This window comes from Pristis pectinata, chromosome 6 (assembly GCF_009764475.1).
Source record: "Pristis pectinata isolate sPriPec2 chromosome 6, sPriPec2.1.pri, whole genome shotgun sequence".
Classification (NCBI taxonomy): domain Eukaryota; kingdom Metazoa; phylum Chordata; class Chondrichthyes; order Rhinopristiformes; family Pristidae; genus Pristis; species Pristis pectinata.
The window spans coordinates 12,978,073-12,996,298 of record NC_067410.1 but is presented as its reverse complement, the minus strand read 5'-3'; the positions used below and the strand labels follow the sequence as shown (position 1 = coordinate 12,996,298).

The window sequence follows — 18,226 nt, the reverse complement described above, 5'->3', positions numbered from 1 at the left end:
TTCTATGGTGCATCTGTAAAAATGGGTAAGAGTCATCAGGGACATGCCAAATTTCCTTAGTCTTCTGAGGAAATAGAGGTGTTGGTGTTCTTCATTAGCCATAGTGTTCACGTGGCTACACCAGGATGAATTGTTGGTGATATTTACACCTAGGAACTTGAAGCTCTCAACTATCTCCATCTCAGCACCATTAATACAGACAGGGGCGTGTACTGCACCCCACTTCCTGAAGTCAATGACTGGCTCCTTCATATTGCTGACATTGAGGGAAAGATTGTTATCATGACACCATGCCACTAGGCTTTCTACCTCCTTCTCATCATTGATTGGTGGTGTCATCTGTGAACTTGTAAATAGAAGAGAGTTTGGCCACACAGTCATGAGTGTATCGGGTGATTAGTAAGAGACTGAGGGCACAGCATTGCAGGGTACCAGTTTTGAGGATAATTGTGCAGGGGGTGTTGTTGCCTATCCTTGCTGATTGCAGTCTGTTGGTCAGGAATCAAGGATCCAGTTGCAGATGGGGGTTGCTGAGTCCTAGGCCTAGGAGTATGGAGATAAGTTTGTTTGGAATTATGGTGTTGAAGGCAGAGCTATAGTGAATAAATAGGAGTATGATGTAGGTGTCCTTGTCATCTAGATGTTCCAGAGATGACTATAGGGCCAGGGACATGGTATCCACCGTGGACCTGTTCTGGCAGTAGGCGGATTGCAGTGGGTCAAGGTTTACTGAGGGCAAATTTCATATTTTTAATTATCAAAGCTAGGTTATATGCAGAATGATGTTTTATCATGTTATTCAATACATCATGTCTGCCCTTCCATGGAAGGTTATGATACATCATTTCATGTTGTATTAGGTTTACTGAAGGGAAGGTAATAATTATTGTTTGATCCAGTCCTGAATGTAAAGGGCATGATGTTTATAATCTGAATTTGACTCCACCTTGATCCATTTTTGTCTTGTTATAGGGTCTTTTGCAGTACTGAGTGTTATGTTGGGAACCATAACAGAGAGGATGGCCCCAGACGAGAACTTTCTGATCAGTTCTGCAAACGATACAAATGGAACTATGATTGACACCGTGGCACGAGATTTGATGAGAGTGAAAGTGGCAAGCATGGTTACCTTCCTTTCTGGCATCTTTCAAGTGAGTTGTCATAAGGAAACTAGGAGCTGGTATTCATTTAGGGCAGGAAGGTGGAAAGATATGATTGAGGGCTCCAGCATCTATAATATGAAACACAAAAAGTTAGCAATGCAGGCACAGCAAGTTATTGGGAAATGATTGGAAGGTTGGGGGCTTTATCTACTGAAAAGTGTACCTAAATGCCGTACAAACAAGACATTGTAATTTGTTGATTTTTTTCACAATTAAAAGAAGGACATGATTTTTTATAGCAACTTTCACATGCTTTTCAGGACATTCCAATCTATAGCTATTGAATTCTGTTTGAAGTATAGTCACTGTTGTGTGGTAAGAATAGCAAGATCCATTCACCCACAGCTAGCTCACACCTACCACAATGCGTGCATGAGCTTGCAAGATTATAATCATATATTTTTCTCTGGTGTTGTTCAGAGGGGGTAACAATTGCCCCAGAGATTCAGGCTAATTCTCCTGGTGTTCTTCAAGGAAGCACTTTTATATCTACTTCAAGGGCAAAAGACAGCAACTTCCAAAAGTGCAACACTAGGCAACAGCTTAGATATTTTGCTCACATCTCTGGAGCAGGGCTTGAACTGTAACCTTCTTAACCAGAGTGGACCTCAGTTCAATCCTGACCTTAGGATCTATCTGTGCAGATGACAAACACCATGGTGCTAGAGGAACTCAGCAGGCCAGGCAGCATCCATGGAGAAAAGCAGGTGGTCAATGTTTTGGTCAGGACCCTTCTTCAGGACTGAAGATAGGAAAAGGGGAAGCCCAATATATAGGAGGGAAAAGCAGAGCAGTGATAGGTGGACAAAAGAGGGGAGGTGGGGTGGGCACAAGGTGGTGATAGGTAGATGCAGGTAAGAGATAGTGATAGGCAGATGTGCGGGGGAGGAGGGGAGAGCAGATCCACCGGGGGATGAGTCAAAGGTAAGGAAAGGGAAGAAAAGAAGAGGCATGGTTGGGTGAGGGGGGGGGTTTGGGGGGGGGGAGGTTGTGGGGATTACTTAAAGTGGGAGAATTCAATGTTCATGCTGTTAGGCTGCAAGGTTCCAAGACGGAAAGTGAGGTGCTGTTCCTCCAGTTTGCACTTGGAATTCTCCTGGCAGTGGAGGAGGCCGAGGACTGATATATCTGTGACGAAGTGGGAGGGGGAGTTGCAGTGACTGGCAATGGGAAGATGCAGATCGCAGTTACGGATGGAGCGCAGGTGTTCTGTGAAACGGTCACTTAGTCTGCGTTTCATCTCACCAACGTAGAGGAGGCCACACTTGGAGCACCAAATGTAGCAGATGATATTAAGGGAGGTGCAGGTGAATCTCTGTCTCACCTGAAAGGACCGTTTGGGCCCCTGGATGGAGGTGGTTTAGGGGCAGATGTTACACCTGTGGTGGGGGCAGTGGAAAGTCCCCGGGGGTAGGAGTGGGATGGGTGGGGAGGGAGGAGTGAACGAGAGAGTCGCAGAGAGTGCGGTCCCTGCAAAAGGCAGAAAGAGGTGGGGAGGGGAAGATATGCTTGGTGGTGGGGACCCATTGCAGGGTGGAAGTGGTGGAGAATGATGTGTTGGATACGTAGGCCGGTGGGATGAAATGTGAGGACAAGGGGGATCCTATCTCTGTTGGGTCTGGGAGGGGTGGGGGTGAGAGCAGAGGTGCAGGAAGTGGCAGAGATGCAGGTGTGAGCTCTCTCAACCACAGCAGGGGGGAAGCTGCGAGCTCTTGTGACCACAGTTGGGAGGGAGAATAGGATGCAAAGTAGATGTGCTCTGTACATACCATGAGAAGTATATGGATTGGGAAATGGGTGCTTGCTGTTTTCTTCCACAGTTAGTTAAGATGAGTTTTATTTGTCTTAACATGGACTTTACCCATATTCGATCAAGGTGATCAACCATAACAATACCTTCAAGGAGATAAAGCTGTGTTAAGTACTTAATCACTTTCAATTGCCTGTATTCACAAAGGGCATGTAGCACAACCAAGAGGAACAATAGTTGTTCATTAATGAAAACCCTGCTCTTCAACAGTTTCTCCAGATGGACCAAATCAGCAGTCCTAAACAAGGTCACAGTTGTAGGGAAGACAGGTTGCAAAAAGGCTGTTGGGTTGAGGAATAATGTAGTTGACATCTGTAACTTGTGCTTCTTCACATTGCGCAGATCCTGCTGGGGCTGATACAATTCGGATTTGTTGTCACGTACCTTTCCGATCCTCTCGTCAGAGGGTACACCACAGGGGCAGCAGTCCATGTGCTGGTGTCGCAACTGAAGTATGTGTTTGGCATCGCTGTTCCCAGAAGGGAAGGACCCCTCTCGCTAATCTATGTGAGTAACGGGTGCACTTGTGCCATGCGAAATATGAGTTTGCAGCAATAACTGTGGAGTTTTCAACCACCACCATTGTTGGCTTCATTGTCATAAATAACTTTTCATTGTGCTTTCCAGTGCCTAGGAAACACAACAAGAGCTTTACATAACATCTTTAATGTTCATAATAGGAAGAGCCCATAGGCACTGTGCCTTCTCGAACAATCTTCACCACTTAGAAAGCTCATGGCTGACCCTGTGTCTTGACCACATTCCCACTAGAAACCAATATCCTCTAATCCCTTAGCATGCAAAGGTCTTTCTAACTCAGTCTTGAATATACTCAAACTAATTATCCACTGTCTATTAAGGTAGAGAATTCCATTTATTTACAATGCTTTATCAAATGAAGAAATTTCTTCTGACCCCAGTCCAGGGCTAACACTTTTATCATTTGACCACAGTCTAAATTTTCCTTGGCACTCACCTCGTAAAACCCTCTCAAAACCTTGTATATGTCTCATGGAGGTCACCTTCATAAACACAATAGGGGAGTCCAAAGGTTTGCAGGTTCATATTGGATAAACTTTCACAGGAAGAGAGAGAAGGAGAGAGGAAGAGGGGTTTTGGGAGGAAATTATAACAATTCAATTTAGATAGCAGAAGGACACCAGCCCTGAGCCAAAGACAGTGCACAAGAGTTTGCAGAGATTTCTAGAGCTGCCTGTTTATTGGTATAGGGATGGCTAGGTCCAAGGAGGGGTTCAAACAGAAGATAAGATCTTTAAATTTGAGTTATTTATGAACTGGAAGCCAAGCTAGGTTAGAAAGTATAGTGGTGATGGGTGAAAAGAACTTGGTGTGAGTTAAAGAAACAAAGGACTGCAGATGCTGGGATCTAGATAATAAACACGTTGATGCTGGAGGAACTCAGCAGACCAGGCAGCATCCGTGGAGCATCTGCAGTCCTTTGTTTCTCTAGTATCACTGCTCCACTGCGAGGTCTCTTCAAGGATGCCGACCTTGAAGAAGTTTTCTTCCCTCCACAGATGCTGCCTGGCCTGCTGAGTTCCTCCAGCATCATTGGTGTGAGTTAGGATGCAGCTGAAATGTAAACCATCATACTGTTAACTAACATGAAGGGTCCAGATGAAGGGTCTTGATCCGAAATGTCGACTGTCCATTTCCCTCCACAGGTGCTGCCTGGCCTGCTGAGTTCCTCCAGCTTCTTATTTATTGCTCCAGATTCCAGCATTTGCAGTCTCTTGTGTCTCCCCTAACTTAAATACCTGCCCGTTATTCTGTTCTATGCATTTAATACATATGTGATACATGGTTCAATTATACAATAGTGAAGAAAAAGAAGTCATACAACCTACTAAAATTGATAATCTGGTTGAAATTGTTGCTGATTTTAACTTTTAACAGTGTCTGAAAATGGAAGGTGATGTATCAACCATTAGTAATACACCCAAAAACTTCTCTTTACAAATTGATGGGTATTTAATGAGAGAGGTTAATTTACCAGTGACAGTTCTGTCACCACCAAGGGTTAAAATCAATTGTGTTTGTCTCAATGTGAACTTTACCCAACCTACTAAATGTCAAGGGGAAGGTAATAAGTGAATTAATCCAGAAGATAATATGCCAAATGATTGATTGCTCTCAATTGCCAGTGGTCAGAAAGAGCGCAGAATGCAGCCAAGTGTAACCAGTAGTTGTTCATTAATGAAAAGCTTGTAAACCAACTGTACTTCCCAACGAACTCAGTCACCAGCATGGACACTCCCAACTTTCATCAAAGGCCACAACTTAAAGGGAAGGCAGACTGCAAATGGTAAATTATTACAACTACATAGATAAAAATAGTCTGTTGGAGGCATAACAACAATGATGGATCACTCTCTGGTTGACCAACTTTCCCCATTAACAAAGTCATAGTTTATCTGTACCCTAATTCCACTTAATTGGTTTGGCACCATATTCCTCAACACACTTCGATAGCAAAAGTCTATCAATTTCAGATTTAAAATTATTTATTTTAGCGGAAATTCCAAACACACCATCTTTTCCTTGAAGAGGTGTTTCTTAGCATCTCTCCTGACATGGCTCCATCTTATTGTTTCCCAATTGTCCTTTGACACCCCCACAAATAAAAAATGTTTCCTATCAAATTATTTTCAAAATCCTGAAAACCTCATTTAAATCATCCTTAACCCTTGGTTGGATCTTCACTCCTAACTGGCAGAGACCTAGAGTGACATTCCAGTGCAGTGCTGAGGGGCTCCGGCAGGGTCTAGAGTACCAGCTTTCAGATGAAACATGAAACAAAGGCCCTGTCTGCTCTGTATAGCAAATACCATGGAACTATTTCCATTATTCCCACTCCTCTTGACATTATTTATCCCTCAATCAACATTTCAAAACCAGATTGATCAGTGATCATCACACTGCAGGTTGTGAGATCTTATTATGTCTGAATTTGCAGCTGCATTTCCTACCTAACAACAGTGACTATTCTTCAAGAGCACTTCATTGTCTCTAAAGTGCATGGCCTGGTCCTGAATGGAATGTGAAAGGTGCTATATAAATGCACCCTTTTTTTGAACCTTCTCTATTTCAGGGAACAATAACTTGGTTTAGGCATCAGTAGTCTGTTATTTAAGTAGTCTGTTTTTACTTCAAAATATTAATAAAAGGGAGACTTTAAGGAGTGGATGACTTCAATTTCTGGAATTTGGACAACAATTAAGATTTTATACTGGAATGGTAATGGATGACCATCATCTAACTGAAGCACATTTTCCACCTTAAGCATACCATTGACCTCGTGTGGATCCAATATGGGACATCTTGCAATGAATCAAGCTAGTTTTCTGTGATGAATGCAATGCTCTGATATATTAACCAAATACGTCAACAGTGTAATACATTCTTAATGATTGACCAGCCTGGAGGGTTGCACTAAATGCTGGGGCTCTTTCCAGACCATTCCTCGTCATTACTCAAAAACACTTGAGTTTGGAGATGAGTTTACACATAAAAGGTACTCAGCTCATTCCACAAGAAATGCACCTGTCAGCAGTCAAATCAATCAAACAGCCCTTGTACCTACAACCTTTTAAAATGTACAGAAGTATCATTTATTATGTTAATAAAGAATGAAGTTCAAGTTAAATGATACAAATAAAGCCTTTTCCATTAAGATAAACTTCAAAAACAATCTGCAGAAATTTTTTAACTTCCCTTGTATTTGCATTGTTTCTGCCCAATCTTCTTTCACCATCTGCCTATCTGCCCTCCTCTCCTGAATCTACCTATTGCTTGCCAGCTCTTGTTCTACCCCTTCCCCTCACCTCTTTACACTGGCTATCTCCTGTCTATCTTTCAATGCAGACAAAGGGTCAACTGTCCATTTCCCTCCACAGATGCTGCCTGACCCACTGAGTTCCTCCAGCAGTTTGATTTTTGCTCGAGTTTCCAGCAGTCATTTGCATCTCCAATTAAATTCACTTAACTGGCTCCCCCATGTAGCCGCCTACAATGGAAAAAGAAATGTCGGAGACAATTTGGGAATAGAGGACTGGAAATGAGAATTTAAATGAGTACATTTTTGTTTAGCCCGTGGGTCATTATGATCAGGAATGTGTTACCTGGAAAGGTAATTGAAGCAAATTCAATAATAACCATCAGGAGGAAATTAGAAGGGTAAGGCCAATGCAGAATTTGAAAACAAGGGTGATGATTTTTAAGAGAGACTGCAGATGCTTCTGGAGGAACTCAGTGAACTCAGTGGATTAGACAGCATCTGTGGAGGGAAGTGAACAGTCGACATTTCAGGTCGAGACTCTTTAAACTGAAGGTGTTACTTGACAGGAACCGTTGTGGGTTTGTGAGCCGAGGGGTTAGACGATTGTAATTTTGTGTGCAGAGTTTTGGATGATTTCAGGTTTACAGAAGTGGAGCAACTTGTCCTGTTCTTCTCATATCCATTTGCCAAAGGAATGGGTCCTTCTGTTGGTGTGAATGGTGTTTTTACATTACTTACAGTATTTATTTGGCTCTGTAATTGGTTAACATATGCAGTACTCTGATTGGACACAATAGAATCACATGCTGGACAACATGACGATGTCTACCATGTGGTGTATATATGGCATGGCCACCTCATGAAGTGGCCACTCTGTGTAGATTCAATCTCCGATATATTGGGCTTCCTCTTTTCCTATCTTCAGTCCTGAAGAAGGGTCCTGACCCGAAACATTGACCACCTGCTTTTTTCCATGGATGCTGCCTGGCCTGCTGAGTTCCTCCAGCTTCAGAGTGTTTTTCATCTAGATTCCAGCATCTGCAGTCCTTTGTTTCTCTAGATTCAATTTTGTATGTACAAAGTGGGTCACTTCCTTAATAAATCATGTTTGTTCACTCGAGTAACTCTGGTAATCTTAGTCACTCTGGAGACGAGCAACAAGCGACGTTAAAGAACACCTAGTAGCTCACAACAAACCATCTGCTGAAGGAACTCAGCGGACTGCGCGGCATCTGTGGGATGAAAGGAACTGTTGACATTTCAAGTCGAAACCCTGCATCAGGACTAAGAGTGGAGAGGCAAGATGGCCAGTATAAAGAGGAGAAGGGGAGTGGTGGGACAGGAGTCTGAGGTGATTGGTGGACTGAGGAGGGGTGTAAGATGATGGGCAGGTTGCACCAGATAAGGGAGGGGAGCGGGGTGGAGTTGGGAGACAGTGGCAGGTGAAAGATAGAAGGAGGCAGAGAAAGAGAGACGAAAAAATGGAGAGGCAGATGGATGGAGGTGGGGGGAGGGGAGTGTGGAGATGGGTGACAACAGCTGGAGGGAGATAAGCAGGAACACCAAGGGCTCCCTGTGCTGGAATTTGATAAGTAAAGGAGGTGAGAATGGGAACCATTAAGTGAGAGGTGAAGGGCAGAGAGACTTTCATACAGCTATGCTTTTTAAGTTTGTCTGAACTTAGACCATATCGACAGTATGCTTGCTCTTAGGGCCTCACAACTAAGCCCAGACGTTCACCCTGAGGTAACCAAGTACTAGTTGGGAGCAAATGCTGATTCCTTACCCCAACGGTTGAAGTTGTTTATAGAATCACAGAATGACTACAGCATGGAAGAAAGCTATTTATTACTAACTCTGTGTAAGAGCAATAGAGCTAAGCCCACTAACCTGTCCTTTCCCCCCAGGCCTGCAAGTTCTTTTCCTTTTTAGATATTTTTCCAGCTCCCTTTTGAATACTACAGCCGAATTTGCCCGCACTCCTGTCTCTGACAGTGGATTCCAGACCTCAGCTGCTTGCGCTGTAAAATAAAATCTTTCCATGTGTCACTTTGATCTGTCAATCTTGTCCCTGTTGCCCCTGCGAATAGGAACAGTTCCTCTCAATTTATCCCATCCAAGTCCATCAACATTTTGCATCAAATCTCAAACAGAAACATCTGAAATTCCTCATCTGTAAGGCTTTCCCAGTAAATCTCTCCTGCATCCTCTCTAGGACTTTGTCCTTTCTAAAATGTGGTGACCAGAATTGGACACAAAAATGTACTTGTTATCCAAAGGTAAATACTTCAATGAGAGCAGGTGGTTGGGACAAAAGTACATTGAAGTATCTTCAAAAACTGTGGACTCAGTTCTCCTAACATTAAGCTTTTCCCTCCATACATGAACTAAAAATGTCAATGAAAGTATTGTCTTCATGGAGCACGTTTGCTGTTGATCAAAGTGATGAGGACTTGACTCCCAGTCATTAGGTGGTGCATTCAAGTCTCTAGACTGTACATTACTTGTCTTGATTGGGTATGTTCACATGGTTCTTTTTTTTGTTCCTAACAGACTTTAATCGATGTGTTCAAAGCAATACACTTGACAAATATTGGCACCCTGGTTGTCGGCATTATTGCCATGTCCACCATGTTGGGAGTGAAGGTGTTAAATGACTGTTTCAAATCTAAGTTGCCAATACCAATTCCTATTGAACTAATTGAGGTAAGTACAAGTGTCATCCATGGGATTAATGAATTTGATTTTCTTAGCAACACACACATTTTTCACATATTTGCTGCAACATTGTCGAAGATACCTAGAAATTCTTCTTCTTCTTCACCCTCTTTTTCTTCTCTACTGTTTAGCCCTCGTCCTTCCCCATTTGTCCCCTCTCTAAAAGGTGGAAAGAAGACAAAATGATGATCATATTATGGCAAAAATGCTGATACAAAATACTGGTGCTTCAATCAATTTTTCAGCTTTAAACAAACACGTAACAAGTAACAAATAATTCCGCTAATCTGGACTTGTGGGTAGAGAATCAGTCAGAGTTTGAGAGTACACTCTTGTCTTGAAAAAGTTAAAAAATACAAGGCTAATTTTATGTTCTATTCTAAAATAGGTGATAATTGCCACAGTGATTGCATCGAATGTCGACCTGACTGGAAAATATGGAATAGAAGTTGTTGGCGATATTCCTAAAGGGTCAGTTGATAGTGAAATGCTTTCTTGAAAGGGGTAACTAATCCCCAGCTAGAAGTGTTTAAATTATTTGGGAATCATTTAAATCATTTCTGTCTTATTGCAATTTCTCGCCTATTTGTAGGTAATTTGACGCAGTCCTGTACCCTGAGCATGAACCTGTGCTCAAAAGGAACAACAATCAGAGAATGGGCAAGCACTTTATTGGGAACACAGCATTTATCTTGTTTTTAGCACAGTCTGTGGTTACAGTATCTCAGCAGGGCTTGGGGATAAGTTCCTTTAGAAGAAAGAAGTAACCAAAGCGTTTTTTTTTGTTATCATTTCTGTCATAGAATACGGACCTCACTGGCATTTTATTGTCCAGCTCTAATTGCCTCGACCTGAGGAGGCAGTTGAGAGTAAGTCACTTGGTCAGTCTGGAATCAGATATGGGGCAGATTGGGTCAAGATGTTGGACTTCCTCCCCTGAACCTAATGATCTTTCACATGTTTCTATAACCAATGCTGTTATTACTAAATTCTAGGTTTATTTGGTCACTTAAATTTAAATTCCCTGGTTGCTATGGTGAGACTAAAACTCATATCTCCGGATGAATTGTCCAGGTCCTTGGGTACTGATCCAGAACCTAACAATTATGCTTCCATTCCCCAAAATGGAACATTGTTAACCATCTAAAATCACTCTTTTTGTCTGAACAATCTATCACATAATGTCCTGACCATCTGATGTAACATTATTGTAAAATGTTAGATTTCAAACCGTTTGAAGCCACTTTTCAAACAGCAATTTTTTATTTATGAAAAAAGCTTTTCTCTTCCATTTACAAGACATGCTGATGGAAAGGTTGGCCCTGATGTTCCACTTAAAAGCCAACAGATCTGAGAGAGACTGTCAGCTTTTATCATTTCTTATTTCAAAAACTATTCATAAAAATATATACAAAAAATACCAAAATTGTGCATGGCTTTCTTTACATTCATAGTGTGGTTTGGTCTAAGCATTCACAGTGTTATCAGTTCTATACACTTGTAGTGTAAGCACCTTCGGTGTACAAAGCACCATTGCCACTCGTGGCCTCCTTGGATGATACAAACTTCAAGTGTTTGAGAGGCTTTTACACAGGGCTTAGCCTCTGTCAACTTTTACCTGCTTAATTTTTTTTAATTAAAAAAATCAAATGTAGTCATAATAAAAAATAGATTCAAAATAAAAAATTAAAAAAACAGTGCAAAACTTTTACATTCATGGTCAATACTTTCAGTAGTGTTCAGTAGCCTCTGCAGTGGTAGGGGGTGCAGGAAGGATCTTTTATTTATATATTTCAAAAATAAACTTTATTCATAATTTAAAAAAATGAAAGAATTAAACAGTGCAAAACTTTTTACATTCATGGTCAATACATTCAGTAGTGTTAACTTATTTTTTTAAACCATAGCACCATTGCCACTCATGTGGCCCCCTGGGGTGATGGACCATTTCAATGTTTGAGGGGCTTCCCCACCCGACTCAGCTTCCCCCCATGTACGGTAGCAGAAGGAGCCTAGACTGTGGTCCTTCCCCACAGAGCGTTAGCATTGGCTGCACCAAGCTTCAGTGCGTCCCTCAGCACGTCCTGCAGTCTGGAATGTGCCAGTCGGTAGCATTCCCTCATGGACACCTTGCTGTGCTGGAAGACCAACAAGTTTCGGGTAGACCAAAGGGCGTCTTTCGCCGAGTTGATGATCTTCCAGCAGCACATGATGTTTACCTGCTTAAATGAACAGAATCTCAAGACAGCCAAACGCAGGCTGAAGTGGGGCCTTCCACTCTAGCTAGGTGCAGTTCCCGAGACGACTGCACAGTGGTAGTGGACTCCTCATGGAGTTCAACAGCACAGTGCAGGCTTCCTCAAGGGTTGGGAACTCTGCCTGCTTAATCTGGTTCAAATCCAGCAAAGTCCATTGAAATCATTGGAAAGAAGTGGCTAAGGGGAGAATTCTAGGTATGTTAATTCCTTTTTAAATCAACTGAATTAAGTTAAGTAAAATATACTTGATCATTCTTAATTCTGTGTGTATATTAATGCTTTAAGTTTTAATTTTTTAATGATTTTCAATTGTAATCGCATTCTTTTTATATAGTGCTTGAATCCTTTGTGAAATACTAAAGAATTTCACATTTATATTCTATGTGAGCTTTGACAGCCAGTCGGCCTGGGGGTGTGGGGCCTCTTGCTGTCACACAACCCAGAGGACATAGCCTGTTACTTGTGCTTAGTTAACCCCTGCGCTACACAGGCCCCTCCGAACAACAGGGAGCTGGCTTTCCAGAGGGTGACTGCACCCAAGGACCGACCTAGGAAAATGTGGGCTCTAAGCTAGGTGACCAGTGAGCTCGGATAACTAGCTGGCCAAAGGAAGATCCCCAACCCCTACTGTCTTTGAGCACTACGAATTGAGGGCAAACAACGTGACATGCCGAATGTGGTTCAGTTGGTTGTACTCTTACTCCAGAGGCAGAAGGTTCTTGGTTCCAATCCCATTGCAGAGTCTTGAAATTAAAAATGTAGGTTTGAACTTTAGGTCAATACCGAGGGTGGAGTGCATTGTTGATGCCATTTGTTTGGATGAGATGTTGAACTGAAACCCTATTGGGTATATTTAAAAGATTCTGTACCATTGTTCTGAAGAACAGCAGTTTTTTCCCTGATGTCCTGATCAATATTTTTCTGTTAAGGAAAAGCAGATTATTTCCTCGTTAACATTTTGTTATTTGTGGGATCTTATTGCGCAGAAACTGATGGCTGGAATTCGACATTACAGAAGTGACTACAATTCAAAAACACTTCAGTGGGACATTCTGAGGTCATGAAAGGCACCAAACAAAGGCAAATCTTTCCTTGTTCTCACTGATCCCTGTTCTCGTTTGTGTTCTCCAGTTTGAAAGCCCCAGTTGTACCTGACTTCAGCCTTGCCTCCAGCCTCCCAGGAAATGCATTTGCCTTGGCCATTGTAGGGTACGGCATCACAATATCTTTGGGCAAGATCTTCGCACTCAAGCATGGGTACGAGGTGGACAGCAATCAGGTAACACAGGGTTCCAGTCACTGGTGATGTTGGAACAAAATGTAAATTGTTCAACGACAGGGACTTTTAAGAGGCATTTAGACAGGTACATGAACAGGCGGGGAATGGAGGGATATAGACCATGTGTAGGCAGATGGGATTAGTTTCGATTGGCATCAGGGTCGGCACAGAGAGCGTGGACTAAAGGACCTGTTCCTGTGCTGTACTGTTCTATGTTCTATGACCCATCAGCCTCTGTTGCCATTGACACTGTTGATGCCCATGCCAACTTCTCAGCACTATTCCCCAACCAAGGCCACGAGCTTTGTGATCTTGCTTATAAATTACATTTCTAGCACCTTATCTCCTGGCCCATTACATCTAACTTCCATGACAGCCCAATTGCCATGTGATGACTTGTGCCCAGAGATCCCACACAGCACATAAAATTGGAAGGGGCAAAGGCAGTGACCAAATATACCAGTTCTAAGTAATATCCCCAATACCGACAAAGAGGTCTTACTACCTTTGTCCCAACCTTTAAAACCTTAAATTAATTCTGTATCACCACCTATCAAGACAGTGGATTTGATCTCACAGGGCAGCGTAGTTTGTATCCTTCCAATAAAATTGTTCTTGTATTTGCAATTCCAGCTTTAAGACTGTGAAACAATTAACTCTGCAGGTCTTTCAATGGTGATCAGAGAAAACACAAGTCACACTACCTCAATGCATAGGGTGTTACGGTGGCACAACAGAGAGGGTATAGGGCACAGCTAGCAGAGCTGTTGTCTCACATCTCCAATGACCTGGATTCAAGCCTGACATCCGGTGTTTTCTGTGTGGAGTTTGCACATTTTCCCTGTGACCGCATGGGTTTCCACCTAATTCCAAAAATGTGTGGGTTGGTAAATTGGTAAATTAGTTTCTTATTGTCACATGTACCGAGGTACAGTGAAAAACTTTGTTTTGCATGCCATCGATACAGATAATTTTATTACAACAGTGCATTGAGGTAGTACAAAGGAAAACAATAACAGAATGCAGAATAAAATGTTACAGAGAAAGTGCAGTGCAGGCAGACAATAAGGTGCAAGGCCTTAACAAGGTATATTCTGAGGTCAAGAGTCCATCCTATCAAATTAGAGAACCATTCAATAGTCTTATAACAGCGGGGTAGAAGCTGTCCTTGAGCCTGGTGGTACATGCTTTCAGGCTTTTGTATCTTCTACCCATTGGGAGGGGGAAGAGAGAATGTCCAGGGTGAGTGGAGTCTTTGATTATGTTGGCTGCTTTACCAAGGCAGAGAGAAGTGTAGGCAGAGTAGACAACAGCACTTTCTGACAAGTTTGTGACATACTTATCTAGGTTGGCTACTGAGTCTTTGAACATGTACCAGTCTACCCACTCAAAGCAGTCATGTAGAAGCTCATTTATTCCCTCAGACCAGTACTGTTCAACTTTCTGTACTGGATCCTAATGTCTTAGTTTCTGTTTGTATGCAAGGAAAAAGAGCACAGCCTGGTGATCTGATTTACAACGTGTGGGTGGGAAGTTGCTCATTAGGCGTCTTTGATGGTTGTATAGTAATAGTCAAGGATGTTCAGGCCCCTGGTGCTACAGGAGACATGCTGGTGGTATTTTGGTAACACATTCTTGAAGTTGGCCTGTTTGTAGTCACCGGCTATGATGAAGAGGGCCTCAGGGTATCCCATTTCAAGACTGTTTATCATGGTTTGGTAGGTTAATTGGCCACTATATATCACCCCTATTGTGTTAGTTAGTGGCAGAATGTGGGGGTTGGGGAAGAGGGGAGTTGAAGAGAATGTGGGGAGAATAAAATAGGTTAGGATTAGTGTAAAAATGGATGCTTGATGTTCAGGACAGACTCAGTGGGTCAAAGGGCCTGGTTCCATGCTATTCCTCTCTGTGGCTCTATCACTATGAAATTCTAAAAATAAACAATTAGAAGATGTACATTTTACTCTAGAAACCCTTTTCTCCATGGGGACCCTGTACTTTTTTGTTGATCCTGCCCTAAACACTTACTCTGCTCATTGGGGCAGGAGAACTCAGGGAAAACTCAGAGGAAGGACTTCAAGGCTGATCAAGCAAGGCTCCAAACCATTAATCTAACCGCACAACCTTGACATCCATTCTGCAGTGGATTTGAAACAGTCCATCACGTTGCATGTATATACACAATTGTTCACAAGGTGTCTAATGTTATCATAATTATTTCACATTACTTTTTATCAGCTCTTCTCTCTCAAAAGTTAAATGAATGTAGCTTTAGTGTTTGCACTGCACTGTTGGACAACATATCACTCCTAATCCTCTGGTTTGTATAAGGCATGCTAACTTTATATCACTTTCTTCTGCAATCCAGTCTAATCTTAAAATAAACTATTCCATCAGTGACTCAAAGATCTAAATCCATGTAACATACTCAGGGGGTTCTTACTAGCATCCACTGTAGCTTTGTTTTTGCTGCATACCTAAACTTTGATACATATTCCATCAAATCTTCTGCAGAATATTGAAACAATCCCTAGGAAAATTCAATTCCATTCTCTTTTAAGATATGATTTAGCAAGCTGTTTCTATGAGTGGCATGAATAATAGTCTTAGCGAAATTATCTGTTAGACTTACGATTATAGAGATCTGGATATGAAAATTCGAGAGTGAGCATGGACTGCAAAAAGCAGACTGCTTAAGCCAAATAACTTCTCCTGGTTCCAAGTTTCTAATGGAGACAGAAGAGACTGCAGATGGTTTTTTCGCTCCAAATTTCTTATGTTCTTAATTGATCTATTTAGCATTATTCTGCCTCTCTGCAAAATAACTTGGTGAAGGGCATTTACTGCATTTGGACGGGCTGAGTTTGTCTCCACTGCAGTTCTAAAGGACACAAAAGAACACGTTAACTTCTCTTACAGCACCACCTCCAAACAACATATGGTCACAGAATTTTTTCTTATGCATTCCTTCATAGGGTGTTGCTTCAACTTTACAGCCGAGAATACTTGTTTTCTATAAAATTTTTGTAAAACCACATATTCTGTATTGCTACACTATATTTTGTATTCTGCATTCTGTTTTCTTTTTATTACCTCAATGTACTAATGCATGGCATGATCTGGATGGCACACAAGCAAGAGTTTTTCATGTATCTCAGTAGACAGGACAATGATAAACCAATACCAATACAAATGCATGAAGGAATGGACGTTTCCATTAGATTTGTATATCATGGGAGTAATTGAGAAATGGTCTGACAAACTGATAATCTTTGTAGTGAGAGTAAATGAGGGAGTATATTAGAATTCTGCAATATAAAGTTGAATGGGATTTGCCTTGTTCTACTTCCAAGTAAATAGATTAAATTCTTGTATATTTGCCTGGAATTATCCATATTAAGTCATTTTGACAATAAACATTATTGTAGATACTATGGTACATATTAAAGGCAAAGCCCTCCAAATCATTTTCTGGTAAATTTTAGGAGCTGATAGCACTGGGCCTCAGCAACTTTGTGGGAGGATTTTTCCAATGCTTTGCTGTGAGTTGCTCTATGTCCAGGAGCCTGGTTCAAGAAACCACAGGAGGGAACACACAGGTAAGAGGTTTTATATCCACTGGAACTTTCCCCATGTCCCATTAGCATCCGAAGTTATTACATCACCTTTTTAAGTGTAGGTGCAGGATCTTAATGAGAGGTCAGAGAGGAAAGTGAATCAGGTAATTTCCTATGGTTGGAAGTGCGGACTGGAGTCCTGTGGTATTGACAGGGTTGGTGCATTGGCACTCTTGTGTGGAAAGTGGGAAGATCAGGAGCAGGAGTAACCTAAATACTTCCTCGAAAATACTTCTAGTTTTTTTTATCAGACTTTAAAAGATTCAGGTAACTAAATAAAACCTGGACTAAAAAGCTGGTGTCAGTAATGATGTCCATGATACTGCCAGACTGTTGTAGAAATTCTTTCTTTCTTTTTCAATCTTTTTATTAGTTTTCAAATTAATACAGATTAATATATAACATCAATGTTTGTACATGTAATACAAAGAGATCAGGAGAACAATCATGGTATAGATAATCATAAAGAACAATAAAATATAAAAAAATCTGTAGATCCAACGATCTCTTAGTAAATGAATATAATATAAAAGAAAAGAAAGAAAAAGATTTATTATATAAATTTTTAAAAAAGAAAGAGAAAAAAATCCCCAAATCAATAAGAAAAATTATAAATAATATATCAAACCAAACTAAACTAAACAGAAAAATTTCAAAAAAAACAAACAGAAAAAGAAAAAAAAAGACAACTAAAATTTCTCAGTAGAAACAGAGCAATATTATGTCGTCAACTCCGTTCCTCTAAGTTGGAAAGTTATTGAAAAGGGATCTATATCATGTGAAAATATTGAATAAATGGACTCCAAATATCTTCAAATTTAAGCGAAGGATCAACAGTACTACTCCTAATTTTTTCCAAGTTTAAACATGATATAGTTTGAGAGAAACATTGAAAAGTAGTAGGGGGTATTGGGATCCTTCCATTTAAGCAAAATGGATCGTTTGGCCATTAATGTAACAAAGGCAACCATACGGTTGGCGGAAGCAGATAAATGGCCAGGTTCTATCCTTGGTAATCCAAAAATTGCAGTGATAGGGTGAGGTTGTAAATCAATCTTCAATACATTTGAAATAATGTCAAAAATGTCTTTCCAATATTTTTCCAAAAGAGGACAGGACCAAAACATATGTGTCAAAGAAGCCACATTCGATTTACATCTGTCACATATAGGATTTATATGGTGATAAAAGCGAGCTAGTTTATCAGCATATGGGTCCTGTGAACTACCTTAAACTGTATCAAAGAGTGTCTGGCACACATTGAAGATGTATTAACTAAATCAAGAATGTTCTTCCAAGTCTCTGTAGGTAAAGATGTCTGGAGTTCACTTTCCCATTCGTTCTTAATTGTGTCCAATGATTCTGGATTAAATCATAGATTATTGCCATCAAGCCCTTCTGATAAGGATTAAGGCCTAAAATTTTTTCCATAATTTCAGTTTTGTAAGGTGTCGGAAAAGAGGGTATAGTAGCTTTTAAAAAATTTCTAATCTGCAAATATCGATAAAAGTGTGATCTAGGCAAATTGTATTTGTTAGACAATTGTTCAAAAGATGAAAAACTGTTATCAACGAATAAATCA

General features: G+C 41.0%; 1 protein-coding gene across 1 annotated transcript in view; it reads left to right on the top strand.

The window, feature by feature from the left end:
• The window catches only part of slc26a6 (solute carrier family 26 member 6), an 80,669-nt gene that overhangs the window by 39,057 nt on the left and 23,386 nt on the right, over positions 1 to 18,226 (top strand). The window contains exons 5-10 of the mRNA XM_052017639.1: positions 973 to 1,151; positions 3,316 to 3,480; positions 9,326 to 9,478; positions 9,879 to 9,961; positions 12,880 to 13,027; positions 16,513 to 16,626. Coding sequence (XP_051873599.1) covers positions 973 to 1,151; positions 3,316 to 3,480; positions 9,326 to 9,478; positions 9,879 to 9,961; positions 12,880 to 13,027; positions 16,513 to 16,626 — 842 coding nt within the window. The remainder of the gene's footprint in view (positions 1 to 972; positions 1,152 to 3,315; positions 3,481 to 9,325; positions 9,479 to 9,878; positions 9,962 to 12,879; positions 13,028 to 16,512; positions 16,627 to 18,226) is intronic.